General features: G+C 55.1%; 1 protein-coding gene across 4 annotated transcripts in view; it reads left to right on the top strand.

Moving 5' to 3' along the window:
- The window catches only part of PTPRU (protein tyrosine phosphatase receptor type U), a 75,860-nt gene that overhangs the window by 36,639 nt on the left and 26,710 nt on the right, over positions 1–12,511 (top strand). For 3 of the 4 annotated variants that reach the window (XM_037149284.2, XM_053660410.1, XM_053660411.1), the window contains exons 12-15: positions 733–1,006; positions 1,717–1,753; positions 2,478–2,616; positions 9,574–9,731. In XM_037149284.2, the coding sequence (XP_037005179.1) occupies positions 733–1,006; positions 1,717–1,753; positions 2,478–2,616; positions 9,574–9,731 (608 nt within the window). Of the gene's footprint in view, positions 1–732; positions 1,007–1,716; positions 1,754–2,477; positions 2,617–6,589; positions 6,620–9,573; positions 9,732–12,511 lie in introns of all 4 variants that reach the window. The other variant, XM_053660412.1, reaches the window with a different exon arrangement.

The raw sequence follows: 12,511 nt of genomic DNA, 5'->3' as shown, positions 1-12,511 counted from the left end.
CTCTCAGCAAAAAGCCATTCAGGAAAGTGGTAAAAATAAACAGAAACACGCAAGTCGGGACCAGGAGACACAGATCAGAGGGAATACAGACCAGGAAACATAACCAGCCGTTAGGACCGAGAGACATCGGGCTCAGAGCTGCAGATTCGAGGCTGCCTCTGGTTGGGAGGATACTCGGGATGTAGCGTTTGTGTGTCGTTTGCTTGCTCAGCGCCAGCCTCTCCGACCCGAGGTCACCAGATCCCCGAGTGCCCATTGCAGGCCAGTTGTCTGAGCTTACCGCACACTTTCTGAATGAATGAACACATCTCCTTTAACTCTCGCTGAAGAGGGAGCCAGCAATGATGAGAATGGAGCCTGAGACCACGGGTTTCTCAGACCTGTGGCAGGCGCTGCGGGACTCTCTGGGGAGTCCCGGTGGGCGCACCTGAGCAGGGCCCACATTCTTTCAGCCTTACTGAGTCCCAGTGATAACAGCCGAGAGGCCCGGCTACTTGCTAAGCTTGCTTCCTTCTTCACTTCTACCTCAAGGAACAGCCCTGTGATAACGCCCATTCAGCAGAGGATGAAATTTGAGGCCCAGGAAGGTTAAGTGACTTTCCTAGCTAGCAAGAGGCAGAGCCGCGATCAGCCCCCTGCTGGGCCTGACCTCAGAGCCCATGGCCCTGGCCCCCAGGTAGCTCTCCCTGTCCCTGGCCCCAGTGGTCATTGCGCTCTCCTGTCCCCCTCCAGTGTGTACCAGGTGATCGTGCAGGAGGAGCGCCCGAGGAGGCTGCGGCGGGAGCCCGGCGGCCAGGACTGCTTCCCAGTGCCGCTCACCTTCGATGCCGCGCTGGCCCGCGGCCTGGTGCACTACTTCGGGGCCGAACTGGCGGCCAGCAGTCTGCCTGAGGCCATGCCCTTCACCGTGGGCGACAATCAGACCTATCGCGGCTTCTGGAACCCACCGCTTGAGCCCCGGAAGGCCTACCTCATCTACTTCCAGGCAACAAGCCACCTTAAGGGGGTGAGAGACAGGCCGAGGTTGCCTGGGAGTGGTTGGGGGACAGGCTCGCTGCTTGTCCTTGTCCGGAACACACTCCCCCACGACCCGCCCCTTCAGATCCTTCCCACTGTTTGGTAAACTCCGCCCCCATCTGAGCCCCGCCCTCCCCTGGGCCCCGCCCTTCTGACGCTAGGCTCCGACCCTCCAACTCTACCCCTTTCCCCAGGTGTTTTTTTTTTTTACCTGACTTCTTTTTATCCAAGCCCCCAGTCTAGTCCCCGCCCCCTCCCTGAGCCCTTGGTCTTCGTCTCAGGCTCCTCTTTCCCCGGAGGAGACCGTCTCAGGTTTCTGTTCACACCAGACCTCGAGGCCTAGAACCCACCTCCTCCCCAAGCCCCTGTCTTTCCTTCTGTCTTCTGTCTTTCCTACCCAGGCTTCTCAGTTCCTAAGTAGATCCCTGGACCTAGGCCCGATTCTAATTTGGGGGACACCTTTCTTTCGTTAGCTGATCTCATTCCTCTTTCTTAAGGTCTTGCACTATTTGCAGGTCCCTCCCCTTTCAGCCCTTCCCTCCAGGTTCCCCCAGGTCCCCTTGCTGGGTGGGGTGTCTTTAGTCACTGTCCAGACCAGACAAGCCCTGACCAGGGTCAGGAGAAGCTGTCCCAGGCTCCCTCCTGGGGAGGGTCAGGGCTGGGCTTCACTGGTGCTGAGACCCCCTTCTGTACCTCCAGGAGACCCGGCTGAATTGCATCCGCATCGCCAGGAAAGGCAAGTCCTGTTGGGTCTGGGGGTTTGTCGCTTGCTGGGCTTTGGGAGGTGGACCCTGAGCACCCAGGCCTTTGGGAGCAGAGGAGGGTCATCCAGCCTGCCTGGGGTCAGAAAACGTTTCCCTTCTTGGCCGTCATGTGCCCACCCCAAGCCTCCTTCTCTCAGACTAGGCAGCAGGGACAACTCCCTCCCTTGTTCCACTGCTCGTGCTCACAGAGGGGGCCTTGGCAGGGGCCCGGAACAGGCCTGTGTATGGGCAGCCATTATGGCAGGGCCACGGGAGTGATGGATGCTGGGCACAGCTTTGGGTTCTTATCTGTCCCCTTTCCTGTGGTGGGGACAGGGTGGACCCTGCTCCCAAACAGTTGGTTCCCATCCTGAGATGTTCTCGCCAGACTCTAGGTGTATAATTCTCTCCTTCTATCACATCCTAGGAGGGCAAGAAGGTGGGTCCGAAGGTCCCCCATTCACTGTAGGACGGGGAGGATGTGAGATAGAGGAGCTACTCCTGGTAGGGGAATAGCGCAAGTGAAGCGGACGCAGGGACGCAGAAGGAATGGGGGGTCTCGAGGAGATAGCTCTGCTGGAAAGCTGACCTGTGGAGAGGGGCAGGTGTCTCGGTGCACACGTGTTGTGCAGCCCGGTTCACCCCCTGTGGCTCAGGCCAGGGCGTAGGTGGTCCCCGTCTCCTCTCTGATCTTTCGCCCTGTTTTGTTCTCCCCAGCTGCCTGCAAGGAAAGCAAGCGGCCCCTGGAGGTGTCCCAGAGATCAGAGGAGATGGGGCTCATCTTGGGCATCTGTGCTGGGGGACTTGCTGTCCTCATACTCCTCTTGGGGGCCATCATTATCATCATCCGTAAGGGGTGAGTGAGGTGGTGCCCTGCCCACCTGTGGCTCCTGCCCTTCAGAGGCCTGGCAGGCATAGAGGAGCCATGGCTGGAGACTGGTAGGGCTGGGGGCTGGCAGGGGGCCGCTGTGGGTGTGTGGAGGACTGCCAGCCTGGGCATCAGGCCTGTGGATGGACCCAAGCCGGGCAGTGGGAAGCCAGAGACCGCAAACAGAGCTGCCCCTGAGCAGCTTGGCTGGAGCCTGGGTCTGGCTGGTGCCAGGTACTGCTGTCCAGGAAAGGGTGCTCGGTGCCTGCTGCCAAGGAGCTATGCTAGTAGCAGGCACTGCCCTCCTGCACCTGCTGGGCTGTTCCAGGGGGAGAGTGGAGGTGACGTGACTCTGAATCCCCATCCCCCTGCAGACCTTCTGCCAACTTGTCTACTCTGACCATGGAATTGAGGTGTTGACCTTGAGCAGTGAGGGAGGTGCTCACTCCCCTTCAAGCCAAGGACCCTGAGCCTCACTCTCCTTTGGGCTTAGCTTGCCTTAGACCCTGTTACGTTGGTGCCTGAGGAGTTCTTGGGCTCATGACCCAGAGAAGTCCTCTCTCTGCCCCTTTTATCCCCCAAGCCTTAAAGATTCGCCTCAAAGGTCTAGCCTCGATGTCTGCAAGGGCCGTGTGTCCTGGTGAACTTGGCAGTGGGCAGCAGGAATCCCGGCACATCTTAGAACCCAGAACTTAGAAGCATGGAGTTTTGGAGTTTCATAGACCCAGGACTTAGGATGCTAAGACTCAGAATTTAGAACTGTAGAGGCTCAGAGCCCAGTAAAGTGAGAGCTGCCAGGTAGTTCAAGGACATCTAGTCTAGTGGGTTTCAGATTTTTGGAAAGCAACAGGACCTGTCTTCAAAACACCAAATGAACCTCCCCTGGGAGCCCATGCCTGGAGCAGCTGAAACTGAGCTCTCTTTGGAGCCTGATGGGGGCTTCTGAGACCCCTCCTTACCTTATTCCCCACCAGGCAGCCCTAGGACTCTGTTGTACACAGCCCTTAGTTGATGGATGGAGATGCTGAGGCCCAGAGGTGGCACGGACCTGCCCAAGGTCACCCAGGGAACCAGAGGCACAGCCTACCCTGCCCTCTCTCCACCTGGGCTCTGGCTTCTGTAGCCCCTGCTGCTGCCAGGCTGGGCACACACAGAGGAGTTGGCGCCAGGTCTCTGGGCTGCCAGCGGCAGATAAGCAGGCTCTAGGAAGACGAGGAAGAATTGGCGAGGGCCCCTTTGTCTGAGGCCAGGCACCAGCAGGAGAAGAATCTGGGGGGAGGGCCTGCCCACAGTGGGGAGGTGGTGTGGGGAGCGGGCAAGTTGGTGGCCAGTCCAGGGCATTAGGCTCGATTTTTCCCTGCCCCGCTTTCCACATAGCTTTGAATTTTAAAGCATCATTTGTTGAGTAATTACTAGGTACTAGGAGCTTCACCCACATCACTGGGGCGTGGGACAGATGGAGAGGGGTGTGAGGGAGGGCTCCCACACTGGGGGACTGCAAGTGGCATTTGAGGCCCTAAACAATCTACCCTCAAGGAGAGAGGATTGGCAAAGTGGGGGATGTCATCCATCTCTGCAGAGAGAGCTTGGGCCCAGGAGGCTGTGAGCCAGAGGTGCTTCCAGGCAGGCCCTCACTAGGAAACCCTCTGCTTATGCAACTGCTTCTCCATAAACCCTTCAGGCAACTTGAGGAGCCTCAGGATCCTCCCTTCCTCTAAAAGTTATTCAGCCCGTTCTATAACCTGTCATTATACCCCCACTCTACCCTGCCCCAGTTCTCCCTGGCCCTCAGGGTGCACTGTGGCCCTCAAGGCTCCTTCAGTCTGCACTGCGGGGTGTCCATCATGGGACAGGGTGGTCCTGGCAGGGGGGTATTCAGATCAACTTGGGGTGCAAATGTAATGAACAGATTTGGAGGTTGCTATAGGAGGGTAGTTACTCAGTTACCCCCTGTGCACCCTTGTTGGAGGAAGGAGGTGGCTGGGGGCAGGGAATTATGGGAGATAGTCAGGGCCAGATGGGAGGAGATGTCAGATTCTCCATCCTGCCCTGCCCGTGGGGACAGTGAGTCTGGCTGAATCTGCCCAGGACCCCAGGGCTGGGGGGGGAGGCCTGGCCTACCCCAGACCACAGGCCCAAGACCTCAGGCTGGGTCAGATCTCCTTGCTCTGCTTCTAGAGCCTCTTCCCTTTCCCTTTGCAACTCTTTCTTTTCCTTGCACTTTTTTCAGTTACTTTCATACAGTGCTTTGCTCAATGTTCATATTCCCTGCCGGACTGAACACTCTGCGGCAGAGAAGGTTCCGTCTCATTGGCGGTGCATCCCCCAGTGCAGAGCTGAGCGTACGCTTCCTGTTGCCTAAACCTCAGCAGCCCCAGGGGATGGGAAGGTGGAGGTGGGGGTATTATTAACATCACTTGTTTAGAGGAGGAATGGAAGCTCATGGAGGTGGAGATCTTTTATTTATTCCCCCTTATTTATTGATTACTTATTCAATGAATTATTTATCGAGAGATTATAATGTGCTGGACACTGTCTTGGGCCCCGGGGATCCAGTGGTGGGCAGAATCCTCTTGTGCTTTGTAGTTAGTGCGGCGCGTTGCATTAAATTAGAAGCACAAATGGATGATTATGAATTGTGAAAAGAACAGGGTCTCCAAGTGGGGGGCAGAGAGAGTAAAGGGAACATAATGTAGTCAGTGATTATGGGGTAGTGGTCAGGGAGGGCTCTTTTAAATAACGACCTTTCAAGGAGCGCAGAAGAATGCTCTTCCTTCAGCCACACTGCCTCTTTCAGGGCCCCTGAGCAGCCACAGGGCCCTCGACCCTTCTCTCCTTCCCTGGGATGGATGAGATGTGCTGTGTGACTTCGAGGCAAGCTCCTGCCCTCTCTGGACCTCAGTCTTCCACCCTCCTCGCTCCTTCCCACCCCCCAGTCTGCAGAATTTCTTTGTGGAGGGCCATGTGGAAGTCCGTGTGTTAGGGTTCTGCTGATAAGGTGATGTGGGGGTGGGTGAATGGAGGGCCGCTGGGTGTGCCTCGGTTGGGCCTCCAGAGAGAGCTGGCTCTGGGGTCAGGGTCCTGACCCTGCTCTGGACCCCACTAGGGACCCCCAGAGAGTCCCGTGAGACCCTGACTGCCTCCTCACCTGCGAAGTGGGGGTCAGACCTGCTCTGGCTCGTCTCTGTGGGTGCTTTGTGGTGACGTCAGGGTTCTTGATCCAAGCTGTGCTTTGGGTGCGTGTGAGGGGCGACCTCACTTCTTTAATGGACTCCACACCCGGAGCAGTCTGGGTGGGTGAGGGGGACCCCAGGTTTTCCCTTGAGCCCTCTCCACCCTCCCCCTCCCTGTCCCAGCTGCTTGCTCCCTTCCAGGGACAAGTTTACACAAACGGCTATTCCCTCAGGGCCAGAAGGACTGAGGGTGGGGGCCCGTGAGCAGGGTGTGTGAGTGGGGGGTGTCTGTGTGTGTGCACCACTGTGTGTGTATGTTTTTGAGTGTGTCAATGTGTGTTTAAATACATGTGTCTGTGCATGTGGGTCCATGTGCATTTGTGAGTGCATATAGTGTCTGTGTGTTTCTACCTGCATACAGAGTGAGCGTGTATCCATCTGAGTGTGTCTGCCTCTGTGTGGGCGTGCAGTTCCGTGTATTTCTCTCTGTGTGTACACGTATGAGTGGCTGAAAGCTCTGCTTCCCTCAGGCCCTTTCCCCACCTTCTCTGCACCCCAGTAGCAGGCTCAGGGAAGGTTCCAGAGGGGGCCTTGGGTCCTGGTCCTAAATGACTGAGCCTGGCCAGCCCTTGGGACAAGGAAGGCCCTTCTGACCTGTCTGGTGCTGGGGCAGGCCTCCTCCAGCCCAGAAAGCACCCGGCTCCTCCCCGCTGGCGGTGTGCGGCCCCGGGCCTGGCCTTGTGGAAGGACCTGGGCCCGACTGCGCTGTTCTCTTTGCACGCTGCCAGGAGAGACCACTATGCCTACTCCTACTACCCGTAAGTAGCTCCACAGGCCTTGGGACCCGGCCCCTCCTTGGGAGACCCCGTCCCACCCACTCTGGCTTCGGTAGTCTCCTCTGTCTCTGAGCCCCCTCCTCTGCTCTGACTGTCCTCTCCCTGTCGTCCTCGAGTGGAGGACACAGGCACTGGCTTTGTAGTCAGAGTCTGCAGACCTGGCTCTGCTGAGTCATCCCAGGCAAGTCTCTTCCCTTCCCTGAGGCTCTGTGTCCTGCCCCGCCCTGAGGCAGCCCCTGGTGTTCGGGAGCCATCCCTGCTGGTCAGACCACAGTCCTCATCCAGGAAAGTCCCCATGCAGCCCCGCTCTGCGGTCCACAGCCGTGTGCGTGTGTGTGCACGAGGGGGGCAGCTGTCCCCACACCGGTGGGTCTCCGCACAGTGCAGACAGCAGTCAGGTCTCCAGGAGCCTTTCTTGGCTGAGTGGCCCTCAGCTTCTGGGACCCGCCCTTTCCTGGGTGCTTCCTCTGGGCTCAGTTCTTCACACAGAGTTCTCACACCAGACCTGACAAGTGGGAGCTGTGACCCCATTTTACTGATGAGGTAACTGAGTCTCAGAGAGGGTAAGGGGCCTGTCAGAGGTCACAGGAAGTGCCAAGCTGGGGTTACCACCCAGGTTCCTGTCTGACTTCTGATGCTACTCTGTTTCCCTGACTCTACAAGCCTTCTAGAATATTCCCCCCACCCTTGCTTGTTCTCCCTCCTTGGCAGAGCAGGCTCAGATGGTCCTGGACCAGCCCAGAGGACAGTGGTCTCACACCTCCTCCTCCCTGACCCTCTGTCTGCATCAGTGTCACCCAGAGTTGTTCTAGCTTTTCCAGCAACCCCGCCCACGTCCACTCACTGGGAACCTCCAGCTAGGCTTTTACAGGAACTGCTGACAGGGCAGTTCTCCTCCCTCCACTTGTGTGGTTCATGTTTGAACCAAATGCAGAACTTTTCTGAGTGTCTCTGTTACATTCCATCTGCTAATCCCACCCTGAGATCAGCTGGAGGCGGGCCCTGTTCGGTGTCCCTGCCACTTCTGTCTCCTGTGGGTCTGCCTGGCTGGTGTTTGCAGTTCTTCCGAGTGGGCCGGGAGGGCGGGAACAGAGCCCTGTGGTCCACCACTGGGGACCGCCTTCTAGGCCGGTGTCCAGTCGGGATGGGTGCTCCTTGGGCACCGTTGTCCAGCCGGGTTGACTGGCTGTCCTCTGTCCTCTGTGTTCCCTGTGGCGTGCTGGTGTCTGACCTGTCCCTCCCTCTCTCTGTTCCACACCCCCCTCGGTTCCCTTGCCCATCTCTCTCTCTCTTTGTCATTGTCCCTTTATTCTCTCTTCATCTCCTACCTGCTTTTACTTCTCTGTATCCTAATTCTTTCACCCCTCTCTTTCCCTCCTCACCTCCCTTTTCTTCCCTTCTTCCTGTACCTTCTCTCTTATTTGGATGGTCAAGGTCACAGCCACAGCGGCTTCTCCTCATCCGCCCTCAGAGGGGTGTTTGGCTGTGCTCTGGGCCACAGTGAGGGTGATGCCCAGAGCCTGTGGGTGGGGCTGGGAGCAGGAGGCTGGGGCCCACTGAGCTGTCCCTGGTCCAGGCTGAGAAGGCTGTGCCTCTCTCAGCGCACAGCAGCATCAGTCCCCAGAGCCATCTTCTTAGCACAGGAAGGACATTGGGGTCCTGGCAGAAGGGGCATCCAGAGGTCCTCCTGTCCTCCCTCTGCCCCAGAAGCTCTTGAGCCAGGACAGGCTAATTGGAATTTGCCTGTGTGGGAAGATGCCTTCATGGGCCTTTTATTCTCTGTGATCATCAGTGTCCCTGAGCCTTCACAACCTGAAAGTCCTTTCTTAGGTCTGCCCCACCTGTTGCATGCTGTAGGGCCGAGCAAGTGAATAGTTCTCTTTTTCAAAACTTAAAATTTTATTTATTGATTTTAGAGAGAGAGGGGGTGGGGGGAATGATCCATTTGTTGCACCTGGCCAGGGCTGATAGGTCTCTCGTCTGGAGCCTTTCATGGGATTGTGCCCCTGCTCTTCTTCAATCTCAAGTGAGTCCCAAGTCGTTGCCTGTTGCTTGGCCCCTTCGTCAAGGAGCTGTGTCCCTGGCTCCCCATCCCTTGTTCTCCTTCCCACTTTACTCCGACTGGCGCTAGTCACAAACTGCCTTCCTCATCTGGCTGAAGACCTGGGCTGTGCAGGGCAGCTGCCCAGGGCCTTCTGCAGAAGCTCTGCCCTTGGGAGGGGTGGGGCGGGGCCTCTTGTCTTTCCCGGTGCTGTTTCTAGCGGTTGGATGGACTGATGGTTAAGTGGTGGGAACATGGACCTGTGTGGATCTCCTTACAAGTCTAGTGTGGCCTGTGCTGGGCCCATCCTGGGAGCTTGGGGGTAAGATGCAGCCGTGGTTGGAGTTCACTCCGGGCACAGGGGAGGACTCCTGAGCACTGGCCGAGCACTGGCCAGACCCTCTGCCCAGAAGGAGGGTTGTGGGCCATCTCATTACACGAGAAAAAGGAGTTCCCAGGGCAGGTGACTGGTGAGGGCAGGTTACTGGTGAGGACAGGGGAAAGGACGATGGATGAGGGGATGCGGGGGCTGGAGTGGCGCAGCCGTCTTCCGAGTTCGGGATGGGGTGACTGCTGTGACACTAAAATAGGACCAGAGTGATTTTTCCTGCCATTTCCCGAGCCTTGGGACCAGGTCCCCACTGCTGCTCCATCCCTTGTTCTTAGCAAAGGTCCTCAGGAGAGGGTGCCTGTCCAGTCCCTTTTGGGGGGAGGCAGCCCTCTCTGGGTCTGGTGAGTGAAGGAGGGAGGCAGAGCCCTCTCAGCATCCAAAGATGCTTCTAGAATGGTTTCTGCACCTGGCTTCAGGGCCCCTGAGTGCTGGGCTTCCCATCCGACTCGGGGCACTGCCCTGCCCAGCTCGGCATCCACGTCTCCCGTCAACCCCCCTCTGCAGGAAGCCTGTGAACATGACCAAGGCCACCGTCAACTACCGCCAGGAGAAGACGCACATGATGAGCGCGGTGGACCGGAGCTTCACGGACCAGAGCACCCTGCAGGAGGACGAGCGGCTGGGCCTGTCCTTCATGGAGTCCCGTGGCTACAGCCCGCGGGGTGAGTGCCGGCCTCGCGCCCCTTCCTCCTGGCTCTGGGGCTCCTCACATTCGCTAAGTTCTGTGACATCCCAACCCAAATCAAGCATCTATTGTACGCCTGCTAGTGACCGGCACTGGGCCTGGAAGGGCAGAGAAGGCAGAGGTGTGGCCTTTGTCCTGGAGGAGCTGTTGGAAAATGGAGGACTTAGATGCATAGAGGAGGCGAAGTGTGTTGATTGTGGGAAGTGCTCCGGGGACTCGGGAGGGAGTGATGCTAAGTGATCTGAGGGGACCCGAGCAGGCTCCTGGCTTAGGGAGCTCCTGTGGTGTGCGAGGCCAGGGACCAGTGGCGAAGAGGGATTGCCCAGGAGCCAGGCAGACCTGGATTTGCACCTCAGGTCCCAGAAGCAGGCTGCTTAACCTCTCTGGTGGTCCGCTTCCTTGTATTCCGTTGTCCGTAGGGCTGCTGCAGACTAAGTAGGATGATGTGTGTGCATCATTAGTGCTGTACCTGGCATGCGGGAAGCACGTGGAGAATCAGTTGTATGTGCTGGGGATTGATCATGACTCGCTTCGTCACACGTCTTTTTATTACATTTAGTGCTGCTTTGTACAGAAGAATATATATAATGTTTATGAAGGTCATAAAGTCGTAATAATGTAACAAACACCAGCGAACACCACTGGTGAATTACAGCATCCGCCAGGTGCCCCTCTTCTCCCTTTTACATGTAAATATTCCCATGAAATTTGTGTTTCTACTTTCTTGCCTTTTGGGGGGTAGCTTGGCCACGTGTGCACACCCCCCCCAAACTGGGCGTTGTAGAACTTTGCTGGCTTTAGAGCTTTATAAAAACGAAATCACGCTCTATTTTTCAACTCCACGTCACGATTCAAACACTGACCCAGGTGGATGTTGCGCTGCAGTTCATTTATTTTCTCCAATGTGTAGTTTTCCATTGTTCGAATGTGCTGCAGTTTATTTTTCTGTTCTGCCATCCGTGGGCATTTGCTTTGTTTCCAGTTTCCTGTTATTCCCAATGAGGCTGCTGCGAACATTCCGAGCTGCCTCTCCAGATGCACCTGCGCAGGAGATGCTAGAACCGCTGGGCGACGGAGTGTGCGCTTGTTCTGCCTGATGAGACAGTGCCCACTTGTCTTCCCAAGTGGCTTTGCCTCGGTTTGCTCCCAGCGGCAGTGCGCAAGAGTTCCCGTTGCTTTACGTCAGGATCAGAGTTTGCCAGCCTCCTTCTCTTTTGCCAAACTACTTTGCATGAAATGGTAATTCTCTACCATCTTAATTTGCATTTCTCTGATTACTAATGAGGTTGAATGTATTTTCGAATCATTACTGGCCATTCAGGTTTCTTCTTCCATGAAATGCCTGTTCATGTCTTTTACCTAATTTTCTGTCGATGTTTCTGTTGCTTTCTTAGTGGTTTTTCACTTTTTTTATATGTTTAGGATGGTAACCATTTGTGACTTATGAATTGCAAATATCTTCTTCCAATTTGTGACTCATCTTTGCAGGTTTTTTATAGTGTCTTTGGATGAACAGGTTTTTATCTCACTTTAGTGAAGTTCATCAGTCTTTTTAGAGCTCGACTTTTGCGTTTTGTTAAAGAATCTTCGTTATGTATGGTCATAAAATACTTCTTTATTCTTTCTAAAACTTTTAATAATTTGCATTTTTCATTTAAATTTTTTAAAAAGATTTTATTTGTATTATTTATTTATTCTTAGAGCAAGGGGAAAGAGGGAGAAAGAGAAGGAGAGGAACATCAGTGTGCGGTTATCTCTTGTGCACTCCCTGCTGGGGCCCTGGCCTGCAACTCAGGCACGTGCCCTGACTGGGAGTCAAACAGGTGACCCTTTGGTTCACAGACTGGCACTCAATCCACAGAGCCACACCTGCCAGGGCTTACATTGAAATCTTTATCTTGCTGTAATTGAATTTTGTGTATGATATGAATGAAGGATTTTATTTTATTACTTCTGTGAAGAAAATCAGCTGTCCCCGCATCAGTTACTGTAGTTCATGCTTTCACTACGGATTTGCCACGTCACCCTGATCACACACCGCACTTCCGCACACGTGCGGGTTGTGTTTTCGCCTTCGTTCTCTTTCGTGGGCCCGTGCAGTGGTGCCTGTGCCACCTTCTCTGTGTCCCGAGATGGTCTAAGGCTTCGCATCTGAAACGTCAGGCCCTCCCAGCTTCGTTCTTCATCAGGCATGTCTTGGCTCTATTTGTTCTCGTTCTCTCTTACAAAGTCCACAATCGTCAGGTTCCTTGGAAAACGTGGTTGGCTGGACTTGCATTGAACCTGTGGATCAATTTGGGGAAAAACTGGCACCTTCTGAGATTGCCTTAGCATTTCCGAATGTGACATATGTCACCCCAGTGACTTAGGTCTTGAATGTCTTTTAATCGTTTTCTCTATTAATTGTTCTACCTTTTTTTTTGTTAGGTATACACCAAGGTCCCTTATATATATTTATTTCTATTGCAAATGGCAGATTTGTGTGTATGTGTGGTAAAATACATGTAATATAAAATTTAGTATTTTAACCATTCTTTTTAAAATTTATTTATTTATTTTTAGAGAGAGGGGAAGGGAGGGAGAGAGAGAGGGAGAGAAACATCAGTGTGTGTTTGCCTCTTCTTCGCCCCCTACTGGGGACCTGGCCTGCAACCCAGGCATGTGCCCTGACTGGGAATTGAACTGGTGACCCTTTGTTTTGCAGCCTGCGCTCAACCCACTGAGCTACACCAGCCAGGGCCCATCTTAACCATTCTT

The sequence above is a fragment of the Artibeus jamaicensis genome, unplaced genomic scaffold, assembly GCF_021234435.1.
Source record: "Artibeus jamaicensis isolate MK-2021 breed Jamaican fruit bat unplaced genomic scaffold, CSHL_Jam_final scaffold_847, whole genome shotgun sequence".
NCBI classification, from domain to species: domain Eukaryota; kingdom Metazoa; phylum Chordata; class Mammalia; order Chiroptera; family Phyllostomidae; genus Artibeus; species Artibeus jamaicensis.
The sequence above is the reverse complement of the archived record's forward strand: the minus strand, read 5'-3'. Positions and strand labels throughout refer to the sequence as shown.